Genomic DNA, 16,985 nt, shown 5'->3' with positions numbered 1-16,985 from the left:
CATATAATATTAATATATATATATATATATATATATAACATACATATTGGTTTATACATACATATAAAAAAACCAAAAAAATCTTGTAACCTAAAACTCGAGTAATATATTCATTTCCAAAGACTTCACTTTTAGCTTTTATGTTTGTCTCACAGAGATCTCATTCTTTAGTAATTATTGCATGAGAGTTTTGTAAAGTAGAGGACAAATATAGTGAGATTTGAAAAAAATAAAGGACATTCTAATCTTTGTGATTTTCTCTAGGTATATGTGAGACTAAAAGTCTTTTGGAAGAAGAGAGTAGATGGTAGTGCTAATAGATGTTGTCACCACATTTTCCGTCAACTTTTGGTGCTTCATCCATCTTTTGGGAGAAGGGAGTAGACGGTAGTGCTAATAAATTGCAGAAATAACCGTCGGCCTGCTAAAGTCGTCATCGCGGTCTTATCTCCGTTTGCCACGTCAGCTAACGCGTCTTTCTAGAGGGTGCACCCTTTAGTTGGGTACGAGGAGGTGAGATTTGTAATATTTTTGAATGAAAATCTAGTTCTATAAATATTTTACAAAATAAAATTTAAAATAAAAAAATTCTAGACATAGGCTGGGAAAGTTAAGAATCAGCCCCTCCCCTACCCCGTCGAGCTGGCCCGGCCCATTTCCAACCTCTTCACCATCGTTCCTAACGGAGCCGGCCCATGGCGGGGGAGGGCGCCGGTCACACAACGCGAGCGCCATCCGGTGGGTTCCGCTCCGTCCCCTGCGTGCGCGCGGCTTACGCAGCCGGTTTATCCGGTTACCTCACCACAACACCAAGTTCACCTGGCCTCCTCGCCCCAGCCGTGCGGACCCTCGTGTCCAATGACTCGGCAAGTGAAGTTCCACGGATCCTCTAACTTACTACCCTCTCATCTTGCGTGGCTAACAATATCAGTGATCCATGTCATAGGACATAAGTTAGAGGATACCCATCTCAACATCCCTACCCTCACATAGAATCCACGGCAAAACATGTGTACACAACGATGGTCGTCCAACGCAGCAAGCCAGCAACAGGGTAGCCAACCAATCGACAGGGAGGGAAACGTTGCACTGGAAATGGTGCTTCTTCCCTAGTTAAACTTGCCTGGCAACCTTTTTTGCAGTTGTGCACCGCTACGCGTTCAAGACCGAGACGGGCCTCGTCGAATTTTTTCTATTTTTTAAACCATTTTAAGAAATAATTTTATTACTAAACATTCGGACAAAATATTTTCACCGTATGAACCTTTTGGCCACGTCATCAATATTGGCGTGGCCAAACGGCTTGCCACGTTATTGTCGGTGGCGTGGCAGCATTGTCTTACCACGCCATTGACATTGGCGTGATCAAAAGGTTTAGTTTTTTAAAAAATTTTACCCGATGATTTAGTAATAACTTACTTTTATTAATAAAAAAATTTTGGCATCGTGTGGGAGTAGGACGAGAGCTGGACGGACGACCTCACGACCCCAATGCCATAAAAATCGAATACTTGATGCGGCGAGGTCTCATATGTACCATCGTATATAGTATGACCCGTCGATCTACCATAGTAGGACCATCACTGTAGCTAGCTACTGGCAGCAACCTTGGTGGAGTTGGGGGCCACCCACAGCTCCGCGAACTTCATCACCTTGGAGACGCTCTCCAACACCTCATACGGCGTGATGTCCCCTATCACCACCACCTTCTTCCTCTCCAGATCTACCTCAAACGACGTAACACCTGCACACACAGACACAGGCAGACGACAGAAATGTTCAGATCCATGGAGTACTAGTATGGATTTGAAAATTTTAGTTTAATCAAACAAATCCGGCCATTTTCATTGGATAATAATTTGAAGACATGTATGCAAGTCAAAAATCTCATAAACATCCTTCACCTCAACCCCTCGCATGCATTGCGCGTTTGTTTGACAGAAAAACAAAAAATCATACGTTTGACCAATAGCAAAAGTATACTTGTATTACAGACGCGATGATCGTTCATTTGATCAAACAAACTTGGAAGTTGAAAGCCGACAGAAACCCTTTCCATCTTTTCGTGTGATCCGGCAACGAGCCTTAGAAGGTGCACACTAGTAGCAAACTTATGTTTTGTACAGGAGTGAAGCAAGCTTTTGCAACCAAATTCTTGGCCACCGACTGCAAGCTTCTTTCCAGAAAGGGTCGGCGGGCACAGGCAGGAAGGCAGCCGGCCATGCACATGTGTACAGTGCAAACATGTGCTGAAACCTGCATGTTGTTGATATGCATGGATGCATTTGGGCTGCCTGCCTGCGTGTATCTGCACAAGTCGCAACCAAAACGACACGAAAGCCAACTCATGGGGAGCGGATGATCGCACATTTTCGAGCTCCGTGACCTGTAACATGCATGCCTACTCCCAAAACCTTTTTCTTCAGAGACATTTTCGTTTTCTGAAATAATATTAGTAGCTTTATGGAGCATGTTGCTGCTAGGGTTATGTCCACTGTTCGCCATTAACCCTGCAAACAGGGAACCAGAGTAGATATTGGAGTCTGGGGTTCGCCATTAGCCTGTACTACCAAAATGATTGGAGGTGCAGAATGGTCGACCACTGGGGCGAGTTTTTCTTCCTTGCACTGACAGGCGCGTCTTCTTGCAGTTGCAGCAGCTCCTCCGAATGCTTCTGAAACTCACTGGCCTCTCTGACTCTGAGACTCTGCTCACATCCCACAGATGCCCATGTGGTACTAGTACGTTAGAAAATGCTCATATGCGCGCCATTTGATAACCCTGTGATTTTTTTAAAAATAGACACCAGCCCAGTGATTGCTTCGAGATCCTATCTAGTGCCGAAATTCTACTGCAAATATGAACGCTTCTCTTCAGTAGTACTAGTTAATAAGAAATGGCACACTTGCGTATGGCATGAAGCACATTGAAGAGAGGTTGAGTTCAACATTGAGGCAGGATTCAACTTTCTGGTCAGTTCGCTTCAGGGTTTCAGGTATTATCACCTATAAACTAGTTATTGCTAGTTGAAGAGAGATTGTCACTCTCACATAAATATGATCCTAACCTCCTAGTACGCCCCTATCGCCTTTGCTATTCTCGTTTGAGTCACTGAGTTCTCATGTAATTGCGAAGAGAAGAACAAACAAGTGGGTGACTTGTTCTTGAGTGAAGAACCATGAAAGAAGCTCAGAATGATCGGTTGCATAAGCTAGCCTGTGGTACTCCTAGTTTTGTTCGTCTGGTAAAAAGGAAAAAAAAAGTAACTTTAAGATAACAAATACTACCCGTACTTCAGAATGCATCCCTTTTAGCCTATCAAAAGAATCTCAACACTGTCCCAAAATAAGATCAGAGAGGATCATCGGTCTCATACCGTCCATCTTGGATATGTGCTTCTGAACTTTCTTGGCGCATCCGTAGCAGTGCATGGACACCCTGAGCTCCACGGTCTGCATCAGGGCAAAGCGCAACAGAGAGGATCTCATGTTTACATACGCGCGAGTGATGAAGTGAACAGCAGCTGCACTGCTGCAGACAGAATGTCTTGCAGGGGATGGATGGATGTCTCGGAGTCGGAGCAGGGGGAGTATCAAGCTCACCTTTGGCTCCAGATGGAAAGCGAGTGTCTTGGCACCACCGACGAGGTCCTTGAGCTTCACCAGCTCCTCCAGCTGAGAGCTCACCAGCGCCTCCCTCTCGATGGCCTCCTCCTCGTCTTCCACTGAATGTATGCAGGCGCAGGCGTTCGTGCACAGAGAGAGGGAGAAGCAGTCAAGGACCTTGTCCAAACCTAGCTTCTTCCCCATCTCTCGCTCTCTCTTTTTCTCGGTGGCAAAGCTTCAGGAAAGCAGCCAATGCCTGCTACTAACTTCTCGCCAAGATTGGCAGGGTTCTGCTGCGCAGGGGTATGTGAAGAATGACACAGCTTTGCACGAGAAGAGACAAGTAGATATGCGAGCTGAGGCAGTAGACCTACCAAAGCACTTGGAATGAGGTCAGGGAAGGGGCATATATACAAGCTGTAGCAGAGCATTGGAGTGGGCTATTGCCCAAGAGTCTGAAGCAACTTCCTAGAAATATAATTAACTTATGTCGGGTGCAAGACATGGTCAGGCAGGCGCCGGTTTTACAACGAGACAAGCTGGTAGCTCTCCATGTGACAATGTGCTTGCCTATTGGCAGGTACTAGAACTGGTGCAATTATGCATTCCGGAACACATTGCTATGTTTTTTCTTTAGATGGAACACATTGCAATGTTAATTGGTCTTGGTAGGACTTAGGAGAGATCAAGAGAGAGTCAGAGAACCAAACCGAGGGGCAACACACTTGGTAAATCATAACATACAATTATAGGAGTAATCATGCCTAACCATTTGGTCAGTAGTAATGTAGTATTATTATACAATGCAAGTAACTGAAAATATAGAAAAATCGGCGGTAAGACGTCGTCAAGATTCACAAATTGCCACATACGTGCCTTTCACTTGTCTACATCTGAATAATGTATGTATTTGATCGTTTCATTCTGTGGGGGGACACATGCCAACGTAAGCTGATCAGCAAAGAAATTAAGGGGAATACAAGCAAGAAGGCATCAGCTACCATATAAAAACCATATCCACTTGGCTTGCGCCGGCGAGATGACCAAAGTTATAAAATTTGGTCGGAGAGAGTATGAAATTCCCCCACAGGCCGCAGGTCATCTTCATAGACGCATGCCACATACCGGTGCTAATCTTTGTAGGCCACGACTTCTTTTTTGCGAGCCACGACGACCTACTATAAATATGCAACTAGCCGGTTCGGTTTTCAGATAGCAATTAGGCATCTGTTGGCAAGGCATATAGTTTCGCCCGTTCAATGCAAATTAATCACTGAACCTTGCGTAATCCTCCCCCCGTGTACTGTGATGAGAAAAACTAGTCGCAGATGTTTGCATCGCGTGTTGTCACTTTTTTTTTTAACTTTCCGAAAGGCATGATGGATGACGCATCGGTGCGCATCGCCTTCGTTCGACAAGATCCCAAAGGGATCCATGCCCAGTTATATTAGGAGAGAGACGAGACGCGATTGATTAGCCGGTAATGCTTTGTGCTTATGCGCGACACCGAAATCTGTATCACTTCTGCTCGCGAAAGAGAGAGGGGAAAAATAACCACGTTGATTAAGAATTTCTAGTCTTATCTAAATTTATTTATTAATAGTGTATGTAATTTATATATGTGTCTAGATTCATTAGCACCTATGTGAATCTAGACAATATTAAAAAGTGTTACATTGTGAAACGGAGGGAATAATAGATATATCTTTCTAAAATAATATTTTCTATGTATATATTTTCCCACTTATTATTTTATTTGTACACACAAATTATAAATGAAATGTGTTTTTTTGCGGGGACGACACAGAAATAGTCGCCCAAATTCACTAAGAGAAGGAATTTACATATAACGAAAATCACCCCAGTGCCCTCAAACCTGAAAAAGAAATGTTTATAAGAGCATCTCCGAGAGATGTCTAAAATTGATCTCTAAAACTAAATTTTAGAAATTAGACTAGAAAATGTATCTCCAACAGGTTATCAAATACATTTATAATATTTACTCATGCCTAAATTGTCTTAATTGTATCCTAAATTTGAGTAAAAAATGGGTTCCTAATACAAATTATTTATTTTTAGATTTTTTGTTGGAGAAGTGTATAATTTTTATGCCTAATATTTTTTTGATGAACCAAATATAAATTTTTGGATAGTAAAATATTAGTATTCTCGTTGTGATGCTCTAAGCTTTGTGATATGTGACCTATTCATGCAGCTTAACCGTCGTGTGAATGTCCGTTAAACCCACCCACGGCATCGTCCACTACTGGAATACCGATGCAGATGCATCGGATCATCCATCTATCATTCTATCTGAAAGGCTCGTGGTGGGTGGCCATTGGGCAAGATGGGGGTGCAGAGGCAGACATGGCAGGTGGGGCCCGGGGGCCTAATTATTGGGTCTCTCCGTGGAGGAGGACGGATCATGCCGTACCCTTTGCCCAGCATGGGTTGATTGGGCTGTGCCATTTGGTTTGCCTCGTTGTGAACTACTATCCTGGATTCCAAACGAGCAATGCGTGCCAAGTTCTTAGGATTCTGCCATTCGACGACTTCGTTCTCAGGCTCTCAGCCACCAAGTGGGATCTTGTGGAAGCCTCAGGCCCCATGCATCATGTTGCTTGAGAGATGCAGTCGATGGGCATTGTTTTCAGACTCCATGTCCAGATTAATACGGTGGGAGTACCCGACTCGTGAAGTCGAGCTAGCAAAGATGCAACCATGGAAAGGGTGGCAGTAGGTGACTCACCGGTGGAGTGGCTCTTTCTTGTGGACTGTGATGGGGAGAATCCTTTCGAGTGCAAGGCGGCAAGGGGAAAGGCCATTGCTCAGGCCCCGGCAGGTGGGGAATCAGCTGAAATGTGTTGATAACTAAGGGTGATTGTTTCGCTTACGATGAAAAAAGTCAAACGTCATATTATTTATAAATAACATTTATAAGTTTTTTTATCATCTTTGAAAAAATACCTCAAGTTACCACACTTAAAATGTGTAGTAGCTTGAGGTACATGTTACCTTGAGGTATCAGAAATTTGTACTAAAATTCTTAGTACTTTCAGATACTTTTCAAAGATGGTAAAAAGAACTTTTTTAACATCCTTAAAAAAGTATCTTAAGGTACCACACATTTTAGTGTAAAAATGGTGGTATCTTGAGGTACTTTGTACCTTGAAGTACCAAAAATTTATACGAAAATTCTTGATACCTTGAGATATTTTTAAGGATGGTAAAAAGCCCTATATATATATATTCTTAGCGATTTAAAAGTTAAGACTGAAAAATAAAATTTGATAAGAAAACTTTAAAATCAACTTTAAATTTAAAATTATAAATTCAAATTTTAACTTATAAGCATAAGAGAAAAAAAATGAGGTACATGTGTACTTGATTGTCTGTGGACTGCCTTGTCCTCGCCGCTTTGAGCGTTGGCCATGGTGATGAGCACGGTCACACTAGCACGGCTTCACAGCTGCTAACATGGGTCCTAGTGCTACCTGCGACCACCACCTCACAAGTCACACAACCCACAAGCTGAGGTGGGCTCCCTTTGCCTTGCCTTGAGCAAGACGAGGACGTGAATATGTTCGGAGGGTGGGGCAGCAGACGTGCGGATGCAAGAGCAAGAGGGCCTAAAACGGGCGCAGCAGGGGCCAGGGGCTTCCTTTCTACATTTGCCCGTTTCGTCCAATCCAGATGGTGATCTCAGCGGACTCCATCCAGATGAACACCTGGCTCAAGGGTAGTTGAGCGAATAGGGATAGAAAATAAGCTTTCTCCCAGCAGTCCGTAGGAGCAGAGAAACCATAACAATGTAAGATGAGATGCGTCCCCAGTACTGCTAGCCCCTACCCAAACGCTAATGTCAGTAACGATACTGAATAAGAAGTATAACATTTCTTGCATTTCCACAAACAAGAGCTTCCTCAGAAAACTGCCTGTTGTCGAGCAAGAGTGACCGTAAACTGTTGTCTTTGGGATCGTCGTGGATATCTGGATGAGAAACCTGACAAGGTCATAAGCAATCATTAGTTCATTACCACGCTCATAAGCGAAAACAAATAATCATGGAGTACCGTATACGGATCCCACCTGGCAAGAGAGTACTGCAAACGAGTACAGTGTATGGCAAAGGGCTAGCATAGCTCAAACTGTCGAAACCTGCAAGTGCAGTAGGGCACAATGAAAGCTGTTAGCTTGGTACGCTTTTGGATCTATTTCATAACTTTTCTGTCTTCAAAAAAATCCATAATTTCCGCCATGTAGGAGGTAAGTGGCATGAAACTAGGGATGAATAGAAAGCCCGTGGATCGTTAGCTCACTTGACTCGTGACAAATTTAGCCCGGCTCAGCTCGATTTGTTTCATTTTTATAACGAGCCAAGCTAGGATTTTAGTTCGTTAGAGATAACGAGCTAGCTCGAACTGGCTCGCGAGCCTAACAAGCTAGACCAAATACATCCGATTCACCGCCGTGCTGGACCAACAATTTAACCGGCCATGGTGGCAACGTTTATCACTGATCATGGCCATGAAGGCAAATTTAATTTGATTCTTGGGCGCCACTGAGAGCGTACATCTCTTGGAAATGCAAAGGTTCCATTTTACCTCTTGGAGTAATCTTACTACCGTGAATAATTCAGGTTCTATCAGAACGTTTCTTAAGCTGCTGATCAGTTATATATCGTTTTCATCTGGTTATACCTGGATCCAGAATCAGATGATCGGCCAAAGCTAGTTAATTTCAGACGCTAACAGTTTCAGAAAACGATCTACAAACAGTAGCAGAGACAAACAGAATATTTCACATATGCGTTCCCTTGAAGATATGAAATAGTAAATTCGATAATGTTGAGCCATGTATTAGGTACATTTCATAAGAATGATAATAAACTTGGACACATAAATAAAACATATGACATTTTTACATTACTTGAGTTGATACCTTTTACCTCTTGGTATCTTCTCAAGAACCGTAAAATTGTTCAAAACATATACATGAATCAATGGATAGATCTTGATAGAGTCGAAAAGTCATATAATATAGAACAGAGAGTGTTTCTTTTAGCTTGTTTCCTTATTTATGTTTGTTTAGGAGGACGGTAATACAGTAATCGGTAAAATTATTTAAACAATTTATTCTTCTAGCAGTTCAGCAATACCACAAGGCCTTATACAAGCAAATCTACGACTCTCAGTAACCGCAGAATCTAAACTGATCTATACACACAAACAGTTCTTCCATCCTCCTCACTATATTCCCCATTGCCCCTAACAAAGACCTTACCATGATACAATTCAGAACATGCAGAGATCGAACATCCAAGCATCTAAGCAAGTACTACTAATTCATGCGACTGAATAACTTCCCGAATCTTCCTCTCATACCCATACTAATGGAACATTTTGTATTGCTTGCCTTGCCTGCCCATTTCCCAAGTATCTACACCTATACTTTTGTAAACAGCACTACGCAAAGAAAGAGCTCCTATACTTCGTCTTCTCCCTTACGTCTGAACGTCTGCAGCGCGTATCGGCACGCCGTGATGGCGTCCTTGATAGTCAGGAACACCCACTCCTCCCCCAAGATGTCCCTGATGAATCCAGACGGCATCAGCTTCTCTGTCACCTCTAGCCTAGGATTTGTCAGAGCTATCTGCAATGACCAAATTATGCACGCGTAAGCCGGTCAAATTCTGCAGCTGAAGATTCAGACCTTCAGAGCGAGTGCTGAGCAGTAATAGCTTTAAGCTTAGGAAGCTAACCGTGATCCCTCTCCGCTCGAGGCTCTTGTGTACTTCTGATAGCATCCCGATTCCAGAGTTGTCGACCGAGGTGACACCTGCAATGTTCAGACGTACGCCAAGTTTACTATCGGTGGCCCGAAGGAAGCAGTTTTTAACACACGGGTTGCTTGCATATCATCTAAATAATCATAAAAAATATGAAAAATTTAACAAGATAGTTTAATATGAGTTACATCACTCCACCAACATACAAGTTTAAATTTATCTTCTACAAGTTGTAGCAAAAATAACAAAAGCAATTATGAATATGCTATAGTTAGTTTCAGTTTTATTTGTTTTTTTCTACAACTTACAAAAATTCAATTTAAACTTGCATGTTTGGAGTGATATAACTCATATTAACTATCTTGTCAATTTTTTTCATATTTTTTAATAATTATTTAGACGGCATGGAAACTCACGGATGTACCACACCCATGTGCTAAAAACTATTTCCTGTGGCCTGAAATTTTAGGATGAGAGTCACTACACTGAAGATTCAGACATACCACCAAGATCAAGAATAACGTATTGCAAATCGTGCCCGACGCCCTTGCAGAGGTTCTCCTCATCCTCCACCCATCTCAAGATCCTGCAATGCACGGCGATCGAGTTAGGCATTCGATCAGCCGAGGACAACGATCTGCAATGATCTATGAGCTCATGCGTGCGTTGCTGTCACCTTTCCCGCAAGTAACCCGCGTTGATGAAATAGATGGGAGAGCCCAGCTGCAAGACGAGGATGCCGGGGACGCTCTTCGCCTGCGGGTATTGCTTTACGTCGCGGAAGCTCTCGCTTCCGGCTATGCTTCCAAGCTTGCAGGTGGTAGGCCTGGCTACGTACAGCAATGCCCTCACTACTGACAAGCCTACCTGCACATTCCACAGAGACGAGCGCTCATCAGCAACTCAGCGTCGTGCAGAGTAGCGCGGTACAGGTGGTAAGTAAAGGTGAGGTTGGCGAAATGGCGATGCTTTACCGATGCGCCGAGGCCTGTGACCATGGTGAAGAAGACGACGCCGAGGAAGGCGACCATGCAGATGCAGAAGTCGAACTTGTCGACCTTGTAGAGGTGGCAGAACTCCTTGACCTTGATCAGCCCGATCATGGCGACGACGATGATCGAGGAGAGCGCCACCAGCGGGGTGTACTTGAACAGAGGGGCCAGGAACAGCAGCACCAGCATGATGCACACCGACATCACCACGTTCGACATCGGCGTCTTGCACCCGGCGTGGAAGTTCACCGCCGACTTTGAGAACGGCCCTGAAACCAGCAGCATATCGTCATCATCGATCGGCCAGCAAAGTTCAGACAAAAATGTTGCCAAATGCATCGCGGAACTAAGGTTATATACCTGTCGTGAGGTAGCAGGAGGTGAAAGAGCCGGCGATGTTCATGATGCCAAACGCGATCATCTCCTTGTTACCGTCGATCTGTTCGTTCTTGACCATCGCCAGGCTTCGGCCGACGGCTATCCCTTCCTGGCAAGGGATCGACACGCGTATACAAACGCCGATGAGAAACGCTTCGCCGAGGTGAATTAGCATGGAAAGTTCAGTGATTGATGAGGGAGTTTGAGTCAAAATCATGTTCGTACTGCCAGCGCTAGGATCCCAGACAAGAGACCTGCTTTCACGGCCGTCTTCATGTGCCTGGACTGGAATGTTAGCTGCGAAATGGACAGGGGATTGAGCCCTTTCTTCAGGTTACCGACCTGTTGAAGTTTAACCAGCGTTTCAGCAGGGAAGAAAAAAAAACTTTGCCCTGAAGCCGGATGATCTTGGCATAATGCATGGACAACTTACTATCGGGATGCCATGCTCGTCACCCTTGACGAGGAAAGCGAATACGCCTCCGATGACGACAACCATGAAAGGTGCAACGGCCGACACCCAGAACAATTTTGGCAATTTCTTTCTCTGAAATTTTGCGAAAGAAACTCATATGAATAAAACGGATCACTCCATAAATCTGAAAAAAACAAAATTTTGCTAGATACGGTTTCCTGATTACCCACTTACCAGGTGCTGACTCGACAACAAGAACAACAAGAAGCATATGCCAAGAACTGCACTCTGCCATTTCCACTACAGATAAGAAGGAAAAAATAATGAAAAATAGTTCAGAATCTTAGGAAAAAGTTTTTTAGCACACGGGTGTATGTACACCTGTTGCTTGCATGTCATCTAAATAGTCATAAAAAAATATAAAAAAATTGACAAGATAGTTTGATACGAGTTATATCACTCCACCAACATGTAAGTTTAAATTTAACTTCTATAAGTTGTAGCAAAAATAATGAAAACAATTATAAATATGCGCATACCTAGTTTCAATTTTGTTTGTTTTTTTACTACAACTCGTAGAAGTTGAATTTAAACTTGCATGTTTGTGGTGTGATATAACTCATATTAAGCTATCTTGTTAAATTTTTTCATATTTTTTATTACTATTTAGATGGTATGCAAGTACATGAGTGTACATACACCCGTGTGCTAAAAACTATTTCCCCGTAATCTTATTCCTGCATTTTCCGCACGGAAATCATTTCTCTGAAATAAAATAAAATGAACGTGTCAGTGTGCTACACACGATGATTCCGAGGCTCTGGTTAGTTCTAAAAATTTTTCATGTTTATCTAGCACATCGAATTTTTAAACATATATATAACATTAAATAAAGTTAAAAAATAACTAATTATATAGTTTGAAAATAATTTACGAAACGAACCTTTCGAGCCTAATTAGTCCATGATTAGATATAACTGCTACAACAACTCAAATGTGCTAATAACGGATTAATTAGACTTTAAAAATTTGTTCCATTGTTTTCTGACACCCTATATAATTAGATTTTTAATTAGGCACTGAAATATTCTTCCGATATCCGGCCAAATATTTGATGTCACGTTCAAACCAAAAATTTTCACGGAATATCATTCCTCACGTGACATTGACCAAGATCGTCGGGGCCACTACTATTATACAGTACTGGCAAGGTTGGTAAAATCTTCAGAAAGCTACGGCGCTGTTCAGAGCAGCCCAAATGTATAGACTAAGGAGCTAGGTGTATATATAAGAGAGAAATATATGAGATGGATGCTATATATTGGAGGGAGGATGCTAAGCTAAATTTTCTAAGCACCCATTATTTTTAGGCAACTAGTGTTAAGATTAAAAAAATATTTTAGCTAAATATTTAATGTTGCATGATGGATAGAGGTGAGAAGAATAACATTTTTTTATCTTAATGGATCCAAGCTACATGAGTCTAAACATTAGAGCATACTTGACCAACCTAACACCTTATGACATGTCCATCCTTAGCCCTCACGATCCCGATATTTCCTCGGCGCACGCAACTGATCAAGCGCACAGCCCGTAGGTCCCAACAATGATTTGGTCTTTTCTTAAAAGGACAAGATCGATCCAGCGACACCCAAATAGTTTTATTGTTTGTTTGCACGTACGTATCAGTATCACCGATGCAAAACTTGTTCTGTTGTGAAGTTGTTAACGACTCGTGACGAGTCCAGCTGATAAACTACTAATCGAGAAAGCCCCATTAGTTGCTAGTCAATTCAGATTCCATGCACTAGTAGTGGTTATTTTCTCGGAGAAGTTTACAGGAGCGGTCACAAAAACTCCCACGGAAACACTACTACTCCTCGACAGTTATCCCTCTCGAAACGTGCGGCTGCATGCTACTTTTAGCAGTTACACATCCATTGGACAGCACGGAACAATCGCAGTTAAAACTCTAAAAACGTCCAGAAAAAAAGGGGAGAAGTGGAGAAAAGCAAAGAACAAACCAACTTTTTCTTTCCTCCTAGTGAAGTGATTACTAGTAGTACGGAGAAACTAAATTAAGTAATGAAAACTAAGTAGGGGATTGCATTGCACCTCATGGCGGTAATGGTAGATGGAGTGCAGGACGGAGATGACGTCCGTCTTGGTGGTGAAATGCTTCATCCCAAGAAGGCCCTTGAGCTGCTGCAGTATGATGATCGCCGCCGTGCCGCCCATGAAGCCGGTGATCGTCGACCGCGAGAGGAAATCCACTATTAGCCCTAACCTTCGCGCCAGCCAACACAAGAGAAAACGTAATAATTAATTGAAGCTAAACAAACACGCCGTCGCGTCGGGGGTTATTAGATGGAGTTGGGAGTTTTTTTTTTTTTTTTTTGGTTTTAACCTAAAGACGCCTAATGCGGTCTGGAAGAGCCCGGTGAAGAAGGCGGCGGTGTAGAAGAGCTGCAGGTACAGCACCGGGTTCTCGTCCGCCGTCACCTCCGTCTCGACGATGGACGCGAGCAGCAGCGACGCCGCCGCCACCGTCCCCACCGCCAGGTTGTTGGAGCTCCCGAACACCGCGTACAGCAACGGCGGCACGAAGCTCGAATCTGGGAAGGGAAGGGAAGATAAAAGAAAAGATCGTCTCGATCGGTTGGTTGATCGGTGCGGCGCGCATTAAAATGGCGGGCGGCAGCGGAGCGGCCGTATAGTACGTACAGAGGCCGATGATGGGCGGGAGGTTGGCGAGGCGGGCGTAGCTGATGCCCTGCGGGATGGCGAGGCTGGCGATGGTGACGCCGGCGAGGAGGTCGTACTTGAACTTGGCGAGGCGGTAGCGCGGGGCCCAGTCCAGCGCCGGGACGAAGTACTTGAGCGCGCACCACGCCCGCCTGGCCGGCGGCAGCCCCCCGAACCCGCGGAACGGGTCGTCGGGGAAGAACGTCTCGGCGAGGTCCGACCACACCTTCTCCGCGAACGGCCGCCGCGTGGACAGGTTCACCTCCGGCAGGGCGCCGCCGCCGTGCAGGTGGAGCGCCGGCGCCGGCGCCGCGCGGAGCCGGCGGTCGTCGTCGCCGTCGCGGGCCTCCGTCCCCATGTGCGCGGTCGTCGGTCGGTCGATCGATCTCTCGAGGTACGTACGTAGGCCTTGGCCGCGAGCGCAAGCCGGGGCCGAGATCTACCTCCTGCCACACAAATGGATCGGAGCAGCAGCACCGAGAGTACGACGTGCGATCGACTCGAAGCGTGTTTTGCTCTGATCGACTCGGTGTGGCGAGCGCTGCTGCGAGTTTCTTGCTCCTAATTATGGCTATGCATGCAGCGAGCGCGAGCAACTAGTGGCTGCTACACTGTGTGGTGGATTACGTGAGCACCAAGTGCGCGCTGTACTGCTACGTGTGTGCCTCTGCTCGCTCGCTCCCGGGCGGGCGGGCGCGCGCTTACGTGCAGCGCGCGTGTGCTCGGAAAGCGGGGCGCATGGCGCGGTTTATATAGATCAGCGATCGAGGGCTCTGGCCGCGCTCGGGCCTCGGGGTCGTAGGAATCGATGACGACGACGACGGCTGCTACGGCGATCGACGTGGGGGTGGCCCGGCTACGCCGGCGCGGCAGTGGGTGGTTGAGGTTCTCTCGACCGGGATCTGGCTGGGTAGATGGATGGGGGCTGTACACGCGGTGGTGCGCGACACGTACGTACGTGACGACGGCTGCGGCTGGTGCACGGTGTGGATTATTGCAACCTTGCGATATGCGACATACATAAATACGCCGATTGATATACATACGGGCTTGTTCTTTTGTGGAATATATATGTGAGGAAAGATAAAAAAAATCATCTGATTTTTTAATAGTTATTTAAAAAGTATAAATGATAAAATTAATTACTATAAAATTATAATTAAAATCTACTCTACCAAGATAAGACGATAAACATACATATGTGTGTGTTTGGAAAACTTGTACGCAAAACTAACAAATAATATGGCAAAAAAACAGCCGATTTTTTTAGGTACGGTGAATAGTGTGGCATCAGCATGTGACAGTTCGGTGTGGTTAGTGTTTTTTACAAGTTTCGGCACCGTGTCACCGTGCAAATAAGGATCGGTGCGTATCGTTTTTATCAGGAGATCGACGCGCGCTTTTAGTTAGCCAGAGTCCTGAAGCCCGCAAATACGTAAGACCAAATCCTAAGCCTAATCAGTCTATTACAGCTAACTGATTAAGCTGAACTTTGATATGCTGATAAGTTCATAAGTGTCCTCCGTTTGTTGTTGCTCTTTCGTTCTTTCTTTTTATCACTTGCATGTGCATGCAGATGCAGGTGCGGATGAATATATATCTGGCAACTGCATGCAGATTTGCAGTTAATTATGAGTCAGATTTGCAGTTAATTATGAGTTATCCATGCAGGGTGATTATCCACGTAGATGCCGATGTATGTATGGGATATATATGGGCCTTTGTTACGAGGATAAACCTGGGAATAATTTTGTCACATGCATAACATTTTTTTTATGATGACACCTCGCACATGCATGAGATTTAAGAAGAAAACGGTACAAGAAATCCACGTTTCGTTCGTGATTTGAACCGAGGTGGGCTATAGGAACGTGGCATAGTATAATTGATATGCACGCCCATGACTTAACGTCTTATAGATACTTCAAAATAGAAGAGGAGTTTGCTATGAAATAAATATTTCGGTACTTTGTTAGATTTTACTAACCTAAAAGATTGTGAAATTTTAGTCGCCTGCTACCTCCGTTATGTATTATAAGACTTTCTAATCTTGTCTAGATACATCCATCAACGAATGTATATAATTTATGTATATATCTAGATTCATTAGCATCTATATAAATCTAGGGAAGACTAGAAATACTTACATTATGAAACGGATGGAGTAACATATTAGTGAGCTTAAATTGTAGTGCTATGCAATGTTTCATTATATTTTAATTGCACAAGTATATTGTCCGTGCGTTGTAGTGAGATTTTAATCAAAGAAATTATCATTAACCATTATTATGATAATTTTCTACTTATCATCTTTCAATTGTTGTATATGTTTGTTACTTACGTGTATCCCTTTGCCCATATACTATATTTTTTCATATAAAGTAGAGAATTGATGGAAGAGAGCTAATATATGGGCCATCTGCTACCTTTTCAAAAATGCAAAATTTGTTGCTTGTAACCTATAAAGTGTAATTAGTTGTGGGACCTATAAAGTGTAATACATGAATTAACTGTAGTACATTTCAAAAAATATATTTAATTAGGTTATGGAAATTATGGGTATTATTTTATTATATCCAGTGAAGATGGAGCGAGAAACAATAAAAGTACTATTTTGTCCTTGTCTTATTCGACTTGTAATGCAACTAGGGTCAAATAGTTCGCACTCGCCGTCATTGACTCATTGACATCATGCCCTTTCTCTAAGAAAATTAACCTATAAACTAATAAACTCATGATCCCACCTATTATCTTATATGCATTATACATGCATCTGACATCGTGGGACAAAAATATCCTTTGAAATGTTTCTGTCTATCCGGTTATAAAATAATAAAATAATACCGAGAGTATTCATCAACTAATTACACGTTTTCAAGAGCGTTCTAGAGTTAATTCACATATTTGCAGTATCCGATAGCCAAATTTGCATTTTGTTAGGTGTCTTGTAGCAATTTCGCATTTCAAAACAGATTAGGAGAGTTGGTGGAAAGGTGGTCAGGTACACCACGCACCGGGCCACCACCAACACCACTCAATTCTAAGAGTATAGAAATTTTGTT

At 43.6% G+C, this 16,985-nt stretch overlaps 2 protein-coding genes across 2 annotated transcripts; both read right to left on the bottom strand.

Annotated features, from left to right (window-relative positions):
• Nucleotides 1-1,420: 1,420 nt before the first annotated feature.
• LOC102716078 (protein SODIUM POTASSIUM ROOT DEFECTIVE 2) lies at nt 1,421-3,998 on the bottom strand. Its single transcript, XM_006644569.3, has 3 exons — nt 3,603-3,998; nt 3,377-3,452; nt 1,421-1,744 (listed from the first exon to the last, which is right to left on the bottom strand). Exons 1-3 carry the CDS (start codon nt 3,807-3,809, stop codon nt 1,590-1,592), a joined length of 438 nt encoding a protein of 145 aa, XP_006644632.1. The 5' UTR covers nt 3,810-3,998; the 3' UTR covers nt 1,421-1,589.
• A 4,719-nt stretch (nt 3,999-8,717) lies between these two features.
• LOC102718138 (probable sulfate transporter 3.5) lies at nt 8,718-14,468 on the bottom strand. Its single transcript, XM_015834265.2, has 12 exons — nt 13,903-14,468; nt 13,586-13,793; nt 13,294-13,465; nt 11,413-11,478; nt 11,197-11,310; nt 10,989-11,105; nt 10,746-10,872; nt 10,368-10,654; nt 10,070-10,260; nt 9,897-9,979; nt 9,367-9,443; nt 8,718-9,257 (listed from the first exon to the last, which is right to left on the bottom strand). The coding sequence occupies exons 1-12, from the start codon at nt 14,279-14,281 to the stop codon at nt 9,090-9,092; spliced, it is 1,989 nt and encodes a 662-aa protein (XP_015689751.2). The 5' UTR covers nt 14,282-14,468; the 3' UTR covers nt 8,718-9,089.
• Between the last annotated feature and the right edge of the window lie 2,517 nt (nt 14,469-16,985).

Source organism: Oryza brachyantha, chromosome 1 (assembly GCF_000231095.2).
Source record: "Oryza brachyantha chromosome 1, ObraRS2, whole genome shotgun sequence".
Lineage (NCBI taxonomy): Eukaryota > Viridiplantae > Streptophyta > Magnoliopsida > Poales > Poaceae > Oryza > Oryza brachyantha.
Note: the sequence above shows the minus strand (reverse complement) of the source record. Positions and strands in the feature narration are given on the sequence as shown.

What these genes read in the sequence shown, in the direction of transcription:
- LOC102716078 (XM_006644569.3), bottom strand. Translation starts at nt 3,809, where the DNA reads ATGGGGAAGAAGCTAGGTTTGGACAAGGTCCTTGACTGCTTCTCCCTC. An exon ending in CTTTCCATCTGGAGCCAAAG is followed by an intron (nt 3,453 to 3,602) that starts GTGAGCTTGATA and finishes GCCCTGATGCAG; the next exon opens with ACCGTGGAGCTCAGGGTGTC. An exon ending in GCACATATCCAAGATGGACG is followed by an intron (nt 1,745 to 3,376) that starts GTATGAGACCGA and finishes CTGTGTGTGCAG; the next exon opens with GTGTTACGTCGTTTGAGGTA.
- LOC102718138 (XM_015834265.2), bottom strand. Translation starts at nt 14,281, where the DNA reads ATGGGGACGGAGGCCCGCGACGGCGACGACGACCGCCGGCTCCGCGCG. An exon ending in TGTTGTCGAGTCAGCACCTG is followed by an intron (nt 11,311 to 11,412) that starts GTAAGTGGGTAA and finishes GCAAAATTTCAG; the next exon opens with AGAAAGAAATTGCCAAAATT. An exon ending in TCACAGGCCTCGGCGCATCG is followed by an intron (nt 10,261 to 10,367) that starts GTAAAGCATCGC and finishes TGGAATGTGCAG; the next exon opens with GTAGGCTTGTCAGTAGTGAG.